The 20,023-nt window shown below is 39.7% G+C and overlaps 1 protein-coding gene across 5 annotated transcripts in view; it reads left to right on the top strand.

The window, feature by feature from the left end:
• Positions 1–20,023, top strand: part of CUL4B (cullin 4B) — a 117,473-nt gene that overhangs the window by 66,170 nt on the left and 31,280 nt on the right. For 2 of the 5 annotated variants that reach the window (XM_019717655.3, XM_088794850.1), the window contains exons 2-4: positions 6,480–6,557; positions 16,788–17,342; positions 19,454–19,569. In XM_019717655.3, coding sequence (XP_019573214.2) covers positions 6,497–6,557; positions 16,788–17,342; positions 19,454–19,569 — 732 coding nt within the window. In that variant the 5' untranslated portion in view covers positions 6,480–6,496. Of the gene's footprint in view, positions 1–6,479; positions 6,558–15,909; positions 16,063–16,787; positions 17,343–19,453; positions 19,570–20,023 lie in introns of those variants that run through there. The other 3 variants (XM_019717656.3, XM_019717653.3, XM_019717657.3) reach the window with 2 other exon arrangements.

The following is a 20,023-nucleotide window of genomic DNA, read 5'->3' as shown; positions in this document are numbered from 1 at the left end:
CTATGCTTCATCTAGTCTGGTGGTGTTTCCTTCTAGTACATTTTTCATTTCAGTTGTTTTATTCTTCACTTCTGACTGGTTCTTTTTATTATTTCTATGTCTTTATTCATGCTTCCTATCTCTTTGTTGAAGTTCTCACTAAGTTTCTTGAGCATTCTTATAATCAGTGGTTTGAACTGTGTCTTTGGTAGGTTGCTTGTCCCCATTTCATTTAATTCTGTTTCTGGAGTTTTCTCCTCTTCTTTCATTCCAGACATATGTTTTCTCATTTTGGCTGCTTCTCTGTGTTTGTTCCTATGTGTTAGGTAGATCTGCTAGTTTTCCCAGTCTTGCTGGGAGGCCTTATGTTGTAGGTGCCCTATGGGGCCCAGTGACACAGTCTTCTTGGTCACCTGCACTTGGTGCTTCAGAAGTCAACTTTCTGTGGGTTGTGTGTACCCTCCTGCTATAGTTGAGCCTTGATTGCTATTGGCATGTCAGTAGTTAGGATTGACCCTCAGCCTGACTGGCTGTGGTGTTTGGCCTTGTCCATAGTTTACAGGCTATGGGGGGGGGGCTTATTAAATGGAGTGGGATTCCCCCCAGTGGGCTCTGGTGCATGTTAAGACTGCTGTGATCTGAAGTCAACCTCCAGGTATGTTGGTTCCGGGGTCCCTGGGGAGGGGCTCCAGTGCAGGCCCAGGTCAGCAACTGCCTGTGACTGGATGAGGACTACCTGTCTCCTCATCCTGTGAACTCGAGGACTACCTATAGCTCCTCCTATGGAGCTATAAAGTGATCCACAGTTGATTTGTGGGAGAGGCCATGCTGTGAACTAAGGATGGCTGTGACCATTACCAAGCCTGGGCAAAAAAAAAAAAAAAGCCAGGGTACACCAAGGCCTGCTGCAGTTTGCTGGCTCTGTAAGGTTCGGCTACCAATAAAGCATTGTGTGGTATGGAGTTGGGTGTGGCAGGGTCTCAGTGAGTCACCAGGGTGGAGCAAATGGACCTCACCAGACCAATCCAGATCAAGATTTAGCCATGGGCGTTGGGGATGGGTCAGCACAGAAAAGATGGTGCACGCCTGCTAGCTGCACAGAAGGAAGATCCCACACAGGAAAATGGTGACCATCTTTCAGCCCTCACCCTGCAGCCACACACTTCAGTCTGCCCTCCAGTAGGTCTCTGACACCCTGATTCACTGTCCTCTGCCAGAGCCCAGGGTGAGTGCCTGCAAGTGAGTCTGTGTGAGTCTAAGAGTATGTCTGGGTTTCCTGCAGCCTTCCATCCCAACCGGATGGTTGGAATCCCCAGTTTTTCAGATCCAGATATTGTGGGGACTCCTCCTCTGGGACCAGTATTCCAGCCTGGGGAGCCTGGTGTGGGTCTGGGGTTCCTTGATCCTCTGTGGGGAATCTCTGTGGCTGAGATATCCCTCCACATGGAGGTTTGGGGCCTGCCCGTTTCGCATCTTTACCCCTCCTACCAGTCTTGACATGGCTTCTTTTGTGTATCCTTAGTTATAAAACTTCTGTTCAGCTAGACTTCAGGTGGTTCTCCAGGTTAATGTTTTATAATTTAGTTGTAATTTTGATGTGTTCACGGGGTAAGGCAAGCACAGCATTTATCTACTCTGGTATCTCAGATCTCTCCACAGCCACTTCTTTTTCCCCCCATTATTCCACCTTCCCCCCACACTCCGGTTCAAGCTGTTGTTTCTGTCTAGTTGTGTAGGACACAGCTCCCTGGCCCATGTTGGTATTATGAGCCTTGCGTTCCTCCCGGTTGAGGCAGTCAGTTGCCAGTCGTCAGCTGGCCGCTCACAGCAGCTCTCACCAGCTGCTGGCCACTCACAATGGCTACCAGCTACTCACGCTGGCCACTGGCCGCTCCTGGCAGCACACAGTAGCCCACAGCAGCACAGCAGCTCACAGCAGCACACAGCAGCTGGTAGCAGCTCACACCAACCTCTGGCTGATCATGGCAGCCCAGCTCCAGGGAGAGCCGTTGTTCACAATCTTAGCTGTAGAGGGCGCAGCTTCCTGGCTCATGTGGGAATCGAACCAGTGACCTCGCTGTTAGGAGCATGGTGCTCCAACCCCCTGAGCCACCAGGCTGGCCCCCCAGTCACTTCTTCATAGAGGGTGCATGGGATGAAAATTTTTGAGCACTACCTGTCTGAAAATGTATGTATTCTATTCTAACAATTTGTAGTTTGGCTTAATATAGAATTATATGTTGGAAATGATATTCATTAAGAATATTCACTAAGAATCTGTTGCCTTTCAGCGTTACCTATTTCTGTTGAGGAGCCCAATGCCATTCTTATACCAAATACTCTGTATAGGACCTTCTACTTCTGGAAGCTTTTAAGGACTGCTCTTTAATTCTGAGATTCTGAAATTTCACAGTAGTGTGCCTTTATGTGGCCTTCTTTTTCACTCACTCCTGTTTCATGTTTTATGAGTATAACACTGTCTCTCATTTATCTGAACATACTAATTGGAGTAAAAGCATAGCAGTTGACTTTGTTTTCATCTGCTCCCTGCATTGTCTTGGTTTTATCCAAGTCCCCCCTCCCTGCTTTTGTTTTTGTTGTTGTTGTTGTTGTTGTTTTGGTTTGGCCTCTGGCTTTCATGTTGGAACTTTCCCTGAACTGTCTGAAATCCTTGATCATTTGTTCATATAGAATAGTGAGGCACTAAAAAGCTGATTAGAAGTTCAGTGTGGCTGGTGTGGGGTGGACTTTGTTGTATGGTGATTGGATGACAGCATGGGTTTTGATTAGGATATCAGTAGTTTTTCTCTGGGGTAGGGTGTTTCAGTTCTCCAGAGAAAAATAGTTTAAATCTCCTACTTGGGATATAAGCCTGGTTGCCTATATTCTGGGAACTTGATGTGGGATGTGAATCCCTGACTTTCCTCTCTTTTCAATCTAGCACACTTTACTACCCCTATTTGTCTCCAAGTCTATAATCTATCTGGTTAGTTTTCATTTACTTGTTTTTTAATCTATTTTTAAGACTTCTTACTGATGAATACAGAAGTGAACAAATGATAAGTATATAGTTCAATGAATTTTCACAAGCCGAACCAGCTGTATCATGAGCATCCTGATCTCTCTGGTTCAATTTCCACAAATAACAAATCTCTTTGCTGGGGTAACATACATGAAGCACTTAAAACAGTCCCTGACACATTGTAAGTGCTTCTACTAGTGCTAGATATCATCATTCAGGCACTTGATGACCGTATTTCCATCTTCGTAAGTTGCGCTCTCATGTAACATTTATCTCCTAGTTTCATGGAAGGTGGAATCTACATTCCAGTTTTTCTTTGTCCTTATGGTTTTCACGTGGTTTCTGTACTTCACTTCTGTACTCCTTACAAAATTTTTAATTTTTATGTAGTCTTATCTGTCAATGGGTGGACAAAAGGCACTGGATAAAAATCAGCGGCTATGAAATAAGTCAGATGGAAAAGGGCAAAAAACATATAATTTCACTCATATGTGGAATATAAAACAAAAAAAGTAACAAATGGGCAAATGTAACAAAACAAAAACAAACTCATAGGTACAAACAGAATGGTGGTTACCAGAGAGGAAGGAGGATGGGAGAGGGTGAAATGGGTAAAGGCGGTCAACTATAATATATGCTAACAGATGGAAACTAGACTTTTGGTGGTAAGCATGAAATAGAGTATACAGATATTGAATTATAATGTGGTATACCTCAAATTTATATATTATTAATCTATGTTACCTCAATAAAATAAATTAATAAAAACCAGCAGCTATTCTTTATAAAAACTCTAAGTACAATGGAATAAAAGAGAACTTTCCAAAGAGTTTCAAAAAGCTATGAGCAATCATCATAATCAAGTCATTTCCCATGAAATATAGTGTTTTGAAGGTTCTGAAATGTGATATACCAAGAAAATGAAATAAGCTACATAAATCTAAAAGGAAGAAAGAGAAAAAAGTGTAATTTTTTGCAGATATGATTATATGCATTGAGAATCCAAGAAGTACAATTTAAAAACGATTAAAACTTAGAAGTCTATATAGTGGACACATGCTGTTTTGGTTTGCCCGGCATTCCTTTCTCCCTGCTTCTGGTAATAGCATTCTTCTTCCTTTGGGTATCTGTTCCTCCTTCACTGTCCTTTCAATATAGTCCTGGTAGGATGGGCAATGATATTATCCTGCTTCATTCCCCCTACACACACACACACACACACACACACACACACACACACACACACGGGCACCTAACCCAGGATGGACTAATCATAATATCAAACCCTGCGGGACACAGTGGCAGCTCTAAGGGGGAAGCATGTGACCCACACCAGAGATATAAGACCTTCCTTGGCATATTCCAAATCAGAGGTAAAGAAGTAGCTTTCTCTTTTCTTTGGATCTTGAACTGTAAGATTGTGACCCCAGAACAGTTGGTAGTCCTGTCTCTACCACATGGAAGAGTCTTAGAGAATGAAGCAATGCAGAAAAGAGAGAAGCTGGGAAGAGAAATGAAGAGATGAGTGAGAGCCTAATACTATTTGAGTCTCTGAATCCTGGCATGTCTGAGATCTGCCCTATCCTTCCCAGTTATATAAACCAATAAACTCCATTTTCCTCTTAAGTTTATTCAAGTTAAGTTTCTGTCATTTGCAAACAAGACCCCTAACTGATACAAGCTGGATGTAAGAAAAATATACCTAATCCCATAGCTTTCTCTTAAAAAAAAAAAAGTATTATGAAGTAGCTCCTTTCTGTTTTATTGTCCAATACTGATTATAAAAATTTTCAAACATACAGCAAAGTTTAACTAATTTTATAGTGAACACCAATGTACCCACTACCTAGATTTTACAATTAACATTCTATTATATTCCAGTAGCTTTCTTTTATTCTAGCAATAACAGAAATAGAAGCAGGAGAAAAACATATCTCACTCACAATAATGGAAAAAGATATGTGTGAAACACTAGTCAGCACAAATAAAGCCCTCACAAAATTCCGCTCTCGCTAGACAAAGGATTAGGAAAGGAACAACCTTGTAAGACATAAAATTTTAGATAACTGATTTACTCTAGTCACTCATCACGGAATAAAATGTGGCCCCACTATCACCCATGCCAGGAATAGCCCAGTGGGAAGCCTAGACTTTCACCCTTGATAGGCTCCCATCTCCACCGCCATTTCCTACTCCCACGTCACTCCCCCATCAATGGTGACCACTTGAGGAGCCTGAAGCCTCACCACCTCCCCACTGGGGTGGTGTCAGAGGAGCAGCAGGGGAATCCCCAGTGGTGTCGAAGTATAAACTGTGCCAGTCGTGGTTCAGAACAACCTCGTCTGGCCTGCAGATGACCCATAGGTGGTCTTATCAAAGTTAGAATAATGCAGTCTTTGGGAAATGTATCAATTTCAGACCATTTTGAGTTTTCTGTTTGTTTTTTTTGCTTTGGGTACCAATAAGGCCCCTGTTAAATGATTGGGGTTTCCTCTGAAGGGATTGGTCATATCTGCTGTCAATCATCCTTGAAACCATTAACTACACAAGAAATCCATGGGTAGAACTTTGTGTGAAGAAAGGGCGTGAGCGTTGCTATAGTGTTTACTGTTTACGAAAGCTCTTCTGAACCCTCGGGTTTTCAATTGGACTAGATATAGAACAACAAGAACAACAAGTCGTGTTGCTCCTCCTGGAATGGTGAGTTAGCTGCCTGTTGGAGATGGTGAAATACAGGGAGGGTATCCTTTAGGAACTTACTGACCATTGGCCTGCTTTTGGGCCAAGACTACAAAGAGATGCCACATCTTTAGGCAATTTTAAGTTATTCTCTATGTTGTGCTTTCTTTCATTATTCCCAAAACTTTAGAAAAGGAATGTTAGAAGTTACAGCCTTTACTCACCAACAATATGCAGAGTTTAGGTAAAAATATGCTAGAGCTGTAGTTATCTGTCAAGAAAACCCTCCCTAGCAAAGTGGTGACTACAGGAGCACCCTCAATAACCATGGCTCTGTAGCCTGATGAAAAGACCAAAATAGAAGATAATTAGAGATCTGATAATTAGATAATTTCAGATCACAAGTGAGATTGTACTTTGGAGAACCCTCCAAAATAGCTGCAGTACACTTTGAAGGGAGACTATTTCTTGGCATTCAAGCCAGCAGGGGCTTGACTTGTAATTGTAATTTTTAAAAGGGCATCTCAGACTTCTAGTTTAATATGTTAGTCTGAACAAATAAGTTTTTATCCCCAAATTAGTTTTAAATGAAAGAAGAAAATAAATATAAGAATAGAGCCATAACCACAAGGGATAACAGGGAAGGGTGCAATGAGCAGGCCAAGATTGTGAGGATTTTCTTGAAGATACCAAACAAATAAGATAAAATTGGTTGAGAAACCAGAGTCAATGAATCCAAAGCACCATCAGATACGGGAGAGGACTGCTGTAAAAGTGAATTCTCTGTTTTCTAACATAGCCTCCCAAAGATAGACGATGTCACAGTCATCTGGATCAGGGGATGGGAGTGATGATGAGGCCATCTCAGAAGACAATGGTAAGTCAATGAACTAATAAAACTTAGAGTTCAGTTCAAATAATTGCTAAGAATATGTTTAAGAAGCTTGAGTAAATTAAGAAATTATTCCTAAGAAGATAAAGCATAATGAAACCATTAATAGAAAATTAACAGAAAGGTGGAAATAAATTTCCCAAGAGACGATTGGTATCAGGTGATGATGGTCAAGAGGACACTTGATTTTTTGTGGTTGTTTTATAGTGAGAGTGGATTTGTATAATGTTTTGCAAAAACTTTAAAGTTTGATAATATTTAGTGTTGCTAATGGTGTGGGCAATCAACAGTCATTCTGAAAGTGGGAGTGTATGTACAACATTTCTGAAGAGTAATATGGCAATCTAGCGATATTGTAAATATACCTTCCCCTTAACCCAATTCTACTTCTTCAAGTACGTCCTCAGAAATATTTTTATACACGCATGAAGATCTATATTACTGGATGTTCATTGCTACATATTTGTAGTAGCAAAAAATTGGAAATAACCAAATATCCAAAAATAAGGGAATAGTTAAATAAAATGTAGTATGTTTTTACTATGAAACAGTATACAAGCCTTAAAAAGAATGAGATATCTATGTACTGTAATAGAAAGATCTCCAAATTACATTAAGTTTAAAAAGCAAATTGTGGAGCTACATGTACAGTTATGATACCATTAAAAAATACCAAAGCTTCCTATTAGTATATATACAAATATATATGTACATAAATGCTGAGGAAAACTATGTACCAAACTTAACAGCGAAGGGGGACACTTCACATTTTATCCTCTATTCTTCTACATTGTTTGTTTTTTTTTTACAAGACAAATGTGTATGTGCGTCATTTGTGTAAGTAAACAAAACTGAAAGATAACCATCAATAAAATGTAAATAGTTGAAAAAAAGGGAAAAAAGGAAATTCAGTCAGCAAAAGTAAGGAAAGGGGAAAATGAAACAACAATCAAGTGTGATAATTAGAATTTTCTAAAAAGTGACAGGTGTATGTACAGTATACTATGCTGCTCTTAAAAATGGTGAGGTAGATCTATGTATAATGGCAAGAAAAGATGATCATGATGTACTATTAAGCAAAATAAATAAAGTCAAAGTACAATTATTATAGTATGATCCTTTTTTTTTAAAGCTAAAATTCTGCATGTTGCTTAATGTATAGAAAAATACATATTTAATTAGCAAACTGTTAACTGAACTTACCTTTGGGGAGTGGGTTTTGTTGGAGGACAGGGAGTGAGGGGAGATGTCACCTTATTTTGTAGCCAAAGGTTGTTGAGACCTGGACATCTCTAAACGTTCAGCTGATTATATTACTCCCTTCCCTGCTTGAAGCCCTTAATGCTGGATTGAATCCAAACTGGAGCATGGCATACAATGTTCACCATTATCTGAATCCTGACTGCCTCTCTGACTTATCTCCCACCATACCTCCCACAGGTCTAGTGCAAGTCAGCCACACAGCATGATAATACTTGCATTTACTTAAATGGGTCACAATTTTTCTCATACCTCCATGTCTTTGTACACACTACCATTTTTCAAGTAACCCATAAGTGTCCAGATCTCACATCCTGATACTATAAACTAAGTTTAGGTTCATGTAATTAATGTATAAATTACAACAACTCTAAGCCCCCATCTTGTGAACAATGGAAAGTCTATTTTCCACCAGGCTGGAGAGTGCTTCCACCAGGCATTTCAGGGAACCCACAAGAAATGCTTAAAAGTTCCAAAAATTAGCCCTAGTTGTCATTTGCCATCTCTGCAACCTATTATTTCTCCAAATTGCTATGCTCCAGAGTTCAACTGGTTGCCACTTGCTGTCTTTGACTTTTTAAAACTTTTTATTATACAATTTGAATACATATAAAAGAATACTTGTGACATGTAATTTATGGAGCATAATAATAAAACAAACATCCATGAACCCATCATCAGCTTAAGAACTAGAACATTACCAATGCTTTTAAATCTACCTAAATTCTCCCTGCTTGCCTCCCCCAGAGCAATACCCTATCCTGGATTTTGTGTTTATTATTTCCCTTCTATACTTTAATAGTTTTACCGCATACATCCATAAGTTTTCCTTATTTTTGAGCTTTACAAAAAAGTTATCAAATCATATGTATTCTTCTGTGATTTTCTTTTTCCATATAACAGTATTTCTCTGATTTATGCATGTAGCTGGAATTTTCAATGCTGCGTAGTATTTTGTTGTGTGAATATACCACAATTTATCTAGCTATTCTATCAAACAATATTCTCTTGCTATTCTTTGAAATCTGTATCAAAGACGATGCAGACTAGGAATAGAAAAATCCTTAGTGTGCTTTGAATTACTTCCTCCTTTGTGCCACCCATAAACATTCTCCATATCTCTATTTTTAGCCCTTAATATGTTCAAGGGCAAAGGTCAGCAATTTTTTTTTTTCTGTGAAGGACTAAAGGAAATATTTCAGCTCTGTGGGCCATAAGGTCTATCACAACTACTGAACTCTGTTGTTTTAACACAAAAGCAGCCACAGAAAATATGTAGATGAACAAGGGTGGTAGTGTCCCAATAAAACATTGTTTTTAGAAACAGGCAGTCGGCTGGGTTTGGTCCACTGGCTGTCATTGCCCAAACCCTGCTCTCATTTTCATCTGAATTCCTGTAACATTGTCGTCTTATAGTCATATGTGCATTTGTATTATCTCATTTCTTTTTCATTATCTTATGTCCTATGCCTCATCACTCCCCACACTTTGTGATTCTGAACTCCTATATCTAAGGATGAGCCCAACTTGTAAGTCCAATTCCTAAATAAGTGTGGCTCAAAGCAAGAATTATTACCAGTAGCCACATGTCCAACAGCAAGTAGGCTATAGAAGGAAGGCCTGGTGCTAAGAGACCTAGGAATTGTACAGGATTTGAGACTGGGATGCTGCCTTGATTTCCCTCCTTAGCACAAAAGGGTTTCTTTTTAAGAATGAAACTATTCCCTGAGAATTGGGCCCTTGCAATTTTCTGAATATGTCTTATTCTGTTACGTTCAGGATTTAAACTTGCTCCCCATTTTTCTTCTTTGTGCCCCTTGCTCCCTCCTACTCCCCTTCCCTAGCTAATTCCCACTTACCATCAGGGATTTAATTTGAATTACTCTTTCTGGAAGCTTTTCTTAACTCCCCACCCCCACCCTTTTCCCACCACACGCACCTTACCTTCCTAGGCTGTGTAGGCTTCTCACTTCTGTGTCACCTCTGTGTTCCTCTAGCAGCCTTTATGGCTTGGTCCTGTGATTGTCTGCCTCAACCACTAGGCCAATTGAGAACTGTTTGAGGGGAAGAGTTGTCTTTGTATACTCAGTGACTGGATCATAACGGGTCCTCAAGCACGTTTATTCAGTGTGTGCCTGGATTTGGCAGAAGGAGCTGTTTTTTACTTCTGGTGAAGGTCAGCCATTTGGCTGCGTGTCCACTAGAGAAAGGACTGACACTCTAGAACCAAACTGCCACTCTAGAATCAAACTGCTCTCCTTGAATGTACACTGCTTGCTGCTGTGTCCTGCTTGCTTGATGATGCCTGAACTGAATCCAAACTTGGCCTCCTTTTGGGCACTGTGATTTGGCTTATCTCAATAACAGAGTTATTTTATTATTCCTAATTTCTTTCTCCTGGTTAGCAGGGCTCTGAACATCTTTTCATAATTTGTCTATTACTTGAGATGATTTTATGGCATATCTCCTTACTAAATTATAAACTACCGTGTTTCCCTGAAAATAAGACCTAGCCGGACCATCAGCTCTAATGTGTCTTTTGGAGCAAAAATTAATATAAGAGCCAGTATTATATTAAATTAAATTATATTATATATTATAGACCCGGTCTTATATTATAGTAAAATAAGACTGGGTCTTATATTTCTTTTTGTTCCAAAAGATGCATTAGAGCTGATTGTCCAGCTAGGTCTTATTTTCGGGGAAACCCAGTATGAGAAGTACTGTATTTGGAATTAGAGAAAAACTAGGTTTGGATTAAGTCTGTGTGCTTTGTAACTTTGCCAAGTCATTTTAACCTTCCCTGGGCCTATTTCTCATGTAAAATGGGGATGGCACCTGAAACCTGTATCACTCAGTGTGGTTATGAGGACAAAATAAGATTTGTGTTGAAATGCTTTGAAAACCTGTAAACTCAACGGCAAATGGAATTTTATATTAGTTCTGTATTCCCTTATGCCATCTAACACCATGCCGTGCTCAGAGTAGTTAGTTGCTCAATACATTTTTGTTGAATGACCAAATGAATTGGCAAGAGAAATAATGTTATTGGTGGGAATAAAGAACATTTAATATAATTTAAAAAACAACAACAGATCCCTTGGCAATAGAAACATCCATATGGTGAGTGATAATTCAAAAGTTGGGCATTTATGGATAGCTCCAAACCTACATTCCTAATGTCTGCTCTCTGTTTTGCTTATTTAAATTTTCTTTTAACATTACTTTGGCAGATAAAGTAAATTGTCAAACTTGACTAGATCTTAAATATGTAGTCCACAAAGCTGGATTGGTCCCAGGCAATATTGTGAGGTCAGGAAAAGCTCAGAAATCTTTCCTCCCTTGATGGTAGGTAACTTTACCCCACCTACCCACCCAGCCCCGCCCCCATTGCAAAGCCTATTCCTTGTTCTGTTTACCTCCAGGCACTTAGGACTTTTATTATATATTATCCATTGTTCCCAAGAAGCACTCACCTTAAAGAGTCAGGAACTAACGTTCCCTGGCTAATTTGCACTTGAAAGGATTCCTAGAGAAGGAGGCTATTTTTACTAAAAAGAATGAATAATTGAAATTTCAGGCATTAAAGAGAGTACAAAGGCTTATCAGCCCCATTCAAATCACAGTGGTACTTACTTCACCTTCACCTACAACTGTGGTCTCAACCCTGGAGGCATGTAGAAACACCCAGAGAGCTTAACAATACTGAAAGTCGAGACCTACTCACGGACATTCTAATTCAGTTGAACTAGTTTCAGACCTGGGCAAAGGTGTTTGGTTTTTTTAAAGCTCCCCAGGCAATTCTGTTGTGCTGTCAGAGTTGGGAACCACTGATTTAACCCTAAATTGGCCCTGCTTTTGAGAAAAAGAAAAGGAATGCCATTGGAAGATCAAACCTTAAAGCAGGGTGGGGGTGGCGAGACTGTGAGACTCATTGATAAAGTGAACAGAAGGTTAAAGATAGGCCCAGCAATTCCATAATAATCAAGTGTTTGGCAGGACCAAAGGAAGAAGTAATATATGGCTGATCCAGTCTCCCACTCCCAAACTGCCAGGGAAAATGGCCCGGCCCTAACTGTTGGTCCTTAAATCTGTTTTCCAGATGGTTCCCGGGTAGGACACTAGATAAAAATCTCTGAGATAAAGAGCTAAGACCTTAAATGGTTGATGAGCCCCAGTCAGTAAGTCTTCAATAGATAATTTTATGTAGAAGATAAAGAATTTTGTTAAAAATATGATATCTGTATTATTTATTTACATTTTACTGAACACCATAGGTTCAACATTTGTTATTAAGCTCCTTGCTTTATAAAACAACTCCAGGATGGATAAAGGGTGAGTTTGCATTGTGTAGTTGGATCATCTTCGCTTTAAGCTTTGTCCTCAGTCATCCCATAGCAGTGCCTTGCTGTTGATAGCTTAACAACACCTTTATTATATGTTTCTCCTGACTGCTTGGTTTGCCTTTGCTGTATTTCCCTGCTTCAAAGGTGGCCGTTCAGAAAAGTGGAAAGAGAACATGGGCCACCTTTTACTCAGCAGTCGTCTTTTCTGGACACATTCTTAAATTAAGTCTTGCTGCAGAAACATTTTTGGTATTCTCCTGAGCAAGCCGTATCTCCTATTTTTTAAATAAAATCCCACCCATGGATTACAAGGCTTCCAGAAGTGTCTATCCATTGATAAGCCCATGCTCTGGCATGTCTGGAGAACCAAGCACCCAGGGAGATCACGTGATCAAAAAAGGGAAACAGGTTACACTCTGCCTTTTTAGAGAGGTACCTACAGAAATAGGAGAATGGACATTAGAAAAACTAGTCCTCATTGTTTGAATTTCTTCCTTTACGCATATATTTACCTTTATAAATAACTACAGATTTATTTACTTAATTAAAAGGCCAATCATAACTATACCTCATTTGGCAGCATTGTAAAGCTTAATTACTCTTTCTAAGATACGAGTTGAACTAATAAGATGAAAAATTCTAACATATGTTAAGTGCCCAATCTGGTTTAGTCTGATAACAGCCATAATTGTATGGTGTCCCACATTGCATATCTTGATTATTGTAGTTTCAGTGAGTTCAACCTTCAAAAATGTTATTTTTATATTGAGAATGTCTTTAACTTTGGTTGGCAATCTTTTGGGTGCATGGAATTTATGCTTATGTTTCAGCTAGCCCCAATTAGCTGTTTTTTGATATAAATGATGTTTTACAAAGCAATATGGGAGGTTTTTCTTCTTTTAAATTGGTCTGAGGGTCCAAGACACACAGTTCTTTCTGGTCCTCACACATCATATAATAATATCTAAGTTGGTTTGTGCCACAAAATGTAAATGGTAAATTAAAAAATCATTATTAAAATTATATATCCATATTAACATATGCTATTTAGTGAGGACTGACCTGGCACAAAGTAAAATGAGGTTATAAAATGTCAAAAGGGAGATTACTATTAATCATTAAGAAAAAATAAAAAAAAATTTTCCACAAAACTCACTTGAGGATATTTCACAGAACACTTAAATAGTAGGCTGAACTACTGGGCCATTGAGCTAAAGCTCAAGAACCAAGATCTGTGCCTTGAGAACTAGCATATAACTCGGGAAAGTAAAGGGTTTAGATAACCATGTCAGATTAGGAGATTAGGAGCTATTATTACTAGAATGTAGCTTAATAATATCCTTTATATTACTATAAAAATTTATCTTTGTATGGCAAAAGCAGTTTTCTTTTATCTTTATGTCTACTGCCTTTTAATTGCACTAACATCTGTAAGTAATAAAATAGCTAGCACTTCCATACATCATTCTAAGGAATATAATTACATGAATTAGAACAAAGCCCACTTTTTTCTCCTGTCTTGAAAAGTCCTTGGTTAAAATGCAAATCCTCCTGGAAGAGGTCCTTTTGGGCCATTATCAGCTGGCCCATCCATACACCCAGCTTAGTAATATAACTACTTGAATTAGAACAATCTTGTTCATTAAATCCTGAAAATTAGCCAGTTAATCCTCCCTTACAAAGATATGGCATTATACCATTCAATAAGTATTTACTCTGCATTTACACAGTTGTTCAGCATCTGTGAAAGGTGAGACACAATGAAGGAGGGTTTAATGTTCCCTGGTCTTAAGGTTTACAGTGTCATTACGCAGCAAGGACAATATGGTACATTCAAAACAAAAGTCCATCTTCCCCCTTTCAGGCCTCTATCTCCCTCCTTTGTGTCCCTGGAGCCTAAATTCCACTAGAGCCTTGTTCTCAACTGGGTGTCATCAAACAGCACAAAGCTAATAGTGGCCCAAGGTGGTAGGTACCTTTTCTAGGATTTCCATCTTAACCAAGAACATTTCAAGACAAAAACAAAGTGGACTTGTGTAAACAAAGTTAGAAAATTGATTTACCGTAGTACCTCGAACATCTCTGTTGATGAACAGTTTGGTTTATGAATGCCATAAACTCGGAAGTAAATGCTTCAGTTTTTTAACACGACTCATAAGTCGAACATGTCACACGGCTTCCACTGAGTGCAAGATCCTGAGGCCTAGCTGTTGGCTGTTTTCGAACGTAAACTCGTGGATTACGTTAAAAAACTGAGGTACCACTGTATTCTTGGAGTTCTGATTGGTCTATCTCAAACTATAGGATACAAACTGCTTTTAGTCTACCCACAAGCCAGTCACTCCCTTGCTTTAAAAGACCCAGCTTGCTTGCTGGTCTCCATGCTGTCTATCCTAGCCTACAGGGTGTACTCCAATTTTTTTTATACTTTGTGTGCCAGACATTCTTGAACCTCATCTTCCTTACTTCCAACCAGAAATCCTACTTTCCAGCCTCACTTGCACTTTCGATATTTCTATAAACAGGGCAGGCCCTTTCACAACTCCCTGTTTTTCCTGCTTCCACTGCCCAGTATGCCTTTCAGCCTCTCTCCTCGTCTTTTTGGCAATTCCTACTTTGAAACCCAGCATAAACGTCAATTACTCTGTGAAACTCTTTCTGACTATTCCAAAATTTCCCCTAATTTCTTGTTGAACACTTTGTACATCTGTTATAGTACTGTTGTGGAAATTAGTTGTGAAACTATCTTCCCCTACTGGCTTCTAACAATGGCAGGGAGCTGGTATAGGATCTGGCATACAGTCTTTAAATACATGATTGTTGAATGATCAACAGGTTGGCAAATTTAGTTTTATTTCACACTGTGTTCTCTGCCCCCTCATGCCCTCGGGTTAAATAAAAAACTCCCAACCGAATTTACAAGGTTTACAGTTGCTAATTTAAGCAAATATGGAGGTTTGTTCTTATGAGTAACCCATTTTAAAAATTGGGCTCCTGGAATACATTGGTAGAAAACATTGACTTTTGCCAATATTCTTCTAAAATTTCTTCTTCCAAACAAAGTGCATAAGCTGAGATTTGGTAAAAGAAGTGGCTTTGTTTAGTCTGTAAATTGTTGAGTTAATGACTGATGGGGTTGGGGTGGGTCTTGGGAATTGTGTTGCATGTAGGGGGTGTTAGTTACCTTCCTGTTTCTTGGCCTTGGAATGAACCCTTAACTCTGGCCAGCCATCTTAGAAAATGCTCCTGGTAGGAAGGTAAAAGGATCTGCAACTACATTACTGAGAAAGGGATAAAAACTCAGACCCTGTTCATTATTGGGTCAGTGCTGTCCTTGACACAAAAGAGACAAGTCATAGCTCAATCGAAAAAAAAAAAACTCCTTTTCTTTCTATCTAAGCTATTTTTCTTTTCCTTTCCTATCTTAACCTTATGACATTCCTCCCTAGCAGCCCGCATAATGGCAAAATTATGCTTTTCTCCATTTCGGGTTACTCCCCATGCCTTGCAACGCCTCCTTATTTCTTTATCTCTTGTAAAGTTTCCATTCTCCGTTCCCTTACTTTTTAATTCCTCCCTTCCTCCGTCCCTCTCTCCCTCCTTTTTCCCAGCTAGCTCACCCCGCCTCTCACTGTCACCACCTTCCCTCCCCTTCAGACTCCTTCCCGCTCCATCTCCCGCCACCTTCATCAACCCCCCCCCCCGTCAGCCTCGCGGTCAGAAAGCTCCAATCAGGAGCTCTGAAGGTGTCTGGCAGACCCGTCCCCTCCTCCCCTGTCCACTTCTCTTCCCCCCTTTTTCTCGCCCCCCCCCACCTTAAATCTTGCGGACTTGGGGGGCTTCGGGTTTTGGCGCGATGAAAAGTGTCTGCCCAGTCATTTCCGGTAAGGGCGCGGCGGCGCGAAGCTTCCTGCGGGACCCTTATGGAGCAGGGGGAGGTACCGGTGGGCTAGGGGAGGAGAGCGCTGCCAGGGAGGGGAGTGGGACAGAGGAGGGAGAGAGAGCAAGAGCCCAGGAGCACGAGCTTCTCGTGCGCCGCTTTCCTGCTGCGAGCCAGCTCCCCGCCCCCAGACTCCCGCTGTACATCTCTCTACTCCCCACTCCTGGGAGCAGACACCGCCCCGCCCTCGCCGCCGCGTGACCGGAAGTGGCGCCATCTTTAGCCTCTTGTGCTATTGACAATAACAAGCCCTGGTTCTCTACCCCCTCCCCCCTACCACGACATCTCCCCTCCCAGAGAGAGGGAGAAAAGGAGGAGGAGCTGCAGCCTCACAGACTCACTGAGTCGCTCCAGCAGAAAGGGGGGAGAGAGGCCGAAAAGCAGGAAAGGGGAACGGCAGGGCCGTTTACCTGTCTGCCTCCTCATTCGTTCTGCCCCCCTTGTTCTGCTCACTCCTGGTGTCAGCCTATCCGCCTTCCCTAACCCTCCCATTCCCCCGGTGTAGCCCCCCCTTCACTTTCCTTCTCGTCCTCTGTGTTTCTCCTCTCTTCTTTCTTCCCTTCCCCCTCTAGCATTGCCACCTTCTCTCCTACACGCACGCAGGCATATAAACGTAGGTTTTTGATGCTCCTCTGCCTGTTGACCCCGCTATTTTCATGTTTCCAACAGGTTTTTCTTCCCCTAATCCCTCAGCTGCTGCTGCTGCTCAGGAGGTCAGATCTGCCACTGATGGTAATACCAGCACCACTCCGCCCACCTCTGCCAAGAAGAGAAAGTTAAACAGCAGCAGCAGCAGCAACAGCAGCAACAGTAACAGTAGTAACGAGAGAGAAGACTTTGATTCCACCTCTTCTTCCTCTTCCACTCCTCCTTTACAACCCAGGGATTCGGCATCCCCTTCAACCTCGTCTTTCTCCTGCCTAGGGGTTTCAGTGGCTGCTTCCAGCCACGTACCGATACAGAAGAAGCTGCGTTTTGAAGACACCCTGGAGTTTGTAGGGTTTGATGCGAAAATGGCTGAGGAATCCTCCTCTTCCTCCTCCTCATCTTCACCAACTGCTGCAACATCTCAGCAGCAGCAACTTAAAAATAAGAGTATATTAATCTCTTCTGTGGCTTCGGTGCATCACGCAAACGGCTTGGCCAAATCTTCTACCACCGTCTCTAGCTTTGCTAACAGCAAGCCTGGCTCTGCTAAGAAGTTAGTGATCAAGAACTTTAAAGGTAACCAAGGCCAAAATCCATAATCATCTACTAAGGATTTGACACTTGAGCGGTCACGTGCTCTATTTATGTTAATATATTAAACAGTATAGAGGTGGCCTAATGTTTAACGCATAATCAATGAGGTGGAGGGAGGTCCTTTTTTTGGTGGAGGGTTCATTTTCCGGGGGTGGTTGGTATCCTTGTGCTGAAGCATATACAGGGTGTTTCTGTGCAGAATTTTGAGGTCTGTCTCAGCCTATTGTATCTAATCTGTTATTCCTTATAACACTGACAATCGGTATGAGTGACCCGGATTTTCCAGGTGAGAAATTTGTATTCTAAAGAGCTTTATTTATTTCAGGTGCATAATGAGCCTTGGCACTGCTGGGATTTTTATTTAATGCTTTAGTAGGCCACATTCCCCAGTCCTTAGAAATGCAGGTAGCAGTGATGATATTTTCCTGCTCAAAGAAGATTTATAGTTAGATTTATAATGTTGGATACTATATTGAAACTCATTGTAGAAGCAATATTGGAGAAAAATGTTTATGATCTCTGCATTTCTTTCCAAAAGTATGGCTTGGAAGTGAAAAATACTGTGTATGCACAGAAGTAGTAACTCTATGTACCACTAGTCTAAAGATAGGAACAATTACTACATTTACATTTTATCACTAAAATGGGTTTTAAAGTACTGACCTGCAGCTTTTTGGAAAATTTGTTCATTTTTGTCTTTGAGATATGTGATTGAGAGTATTATGAATGCACTGATGCAAATATAAAATTAGCAATTTAGAAAATGTTAATTGAGCTGAATTTGTATCTGTTGACTTGCTGTTTTTCTGACTTACTTTTTCAACACCCTTAACTGGCAGGTAATAGATGCTAAACTGTTTATTAAGTAGAGAAGTAAATGAATGAACTGAAGTAATGTTTACCAGATAAGTGCTATGTGACTGAATGTCAGTATTGAGAAAATTAGATTTTCCATGTTTGTGTTTTCAACATTAGTGTAGAAATCAAGAATATGCTCTTTTTTGTCTCAAGCAGAGGGTTATAGTGTTGTTTATTTTTAACATTTTTGTTTTTCTATCACTCCTCTCCCATTCCTAGGCTCTCTCAAGAATGTTTTAATCTTTCTTATTTAATAGTAGATAGTAGACCTTTCTGAAGTAAATATAAATTGTAATTGACTAATGTGTTCACTGTTTTCACTTGAAATATATCAATTTAATAGACAAGGATTTTTAAAGAAATGAGCTATGATCCTAATTTAATTTGCATCCTGGTTTCAGAGATTTTGTTTGTTATTTTAATCTTCCTCCTAAACTAAAAACACATTATTAAGGCGTTAGAATGTTTCAATTAAAAAAAAATGCTCATTGCTGTTCAAGGAAATTTAAATTAAAGCCTAGATTAAGATGATCATTTCCATTCTGAAACTGCTACATAGGTTCTGGAGTCATTTGGGTGTTTCAATTTTTTAAAATTTCACTCTGCTCATAAATGTAGTTTAAATTTAAACCCGAATTAAGAATGTTTCTCTCCATTTCTGTAGATGCTTCATAAATGTGGAGGTCAAACAAACCTGAATTAGAATCCCAATTTTGCCACTGACTAGCTTGGTGACCTTGGGCAAACCTTACTAAATAAATCTTCCAGCCTCAGTTTCTAGGGATAATAATACCTTGCTCAGGGCATTATTAGGAAGATTAAGATGTTTATAAAGTACTTTGTACATAGTGGGTACTCAGTATTTTAAATTTCAGGTACAAAATTCATGTTGACCAATTTAGATTTTACACATGATGGAATAAGATCAGGATTGCTATATTTTATCTGTCATTCTTGAATTTTTATTTTTTGAAGCAATACACTCAATAGGAGAAAAAAAACCTCACCTTCAGTTTTAATAGGTGAGTCAAAATGACTTAAATAGTATTCTGGCATTTCAAATTTTATTCTTTATACTAAGCCTAAATACAGTAGTTACTTTAATATTTAGGTGTAATAATTATAAAGATCAGAATTTTACCCTTAAAAAGCAATAATGCTATTGTATTTTATGGATCCTTCTGTTGCTATATCCTACATATTATCCTGATATCAACCTTTTACATACTATCTAGATAAGCCAAAATTACCAGAAAACTACACAGATGAAACATGGCAGAAACTGAAAGAAGCAGTGGAAGCTATCCAGAATAGTACTTCGATTAAGTACAATTTAGAAGAACTCTATCAGGTATGTATCAATGTGGATAACCTGATTTGGTTAGCATGAATTGAGGTGGGATGTACATGGCGTTTACTTTTCGAAATGGGTCCTTAAGTAGACTTTTGGTTCCCTTCTAATTACAATTTCTTTATTAATTTGTGCCCACTTTAATAAACAATGGGTATAGTCATATTGGTATAAGTTGGACTTATCTTGGACCCTTTTGATTAGGATTTACAGTTAGGAAGTACCTTGGTATAATAGAGGTTTTATCTATTGTGTAATCTTATAACCTGAATCTCAAAGATGATTTCTCGAAACATTCTGTTGTGATACTTTTCGCTAAGCTGTGTTACTCACCAATAGGAAAGGCCTCAAGAAATGCAGATATTCTCCATAAACTTTATTCTACCTCCTTCCTATTAGTAGCCTTTTGCCATTTCTTTTTATGTTCATTTTACCTCCTGGGCTACAAGACACA

The sequence above is a fragment of the Rhinolophus sinicus genome, chromosome 18 (assembly GCF_057876585.1).
Source record: "Rhinolophus sinicus isolate RSI-liver-muscle chromosome 18, RSI-T2T, whole genome shotgun sequence".
NCBI classification, from domain to species: Eukaryota; Metazoa; Chordata; class Mammalia; order Chiroptera; family Rhinolophidae; genus Rhinolophus; species Rhinolophus sinicus.
This window is presented reverse-complemented; position numbering and strand designations above follow the sequence as displayed.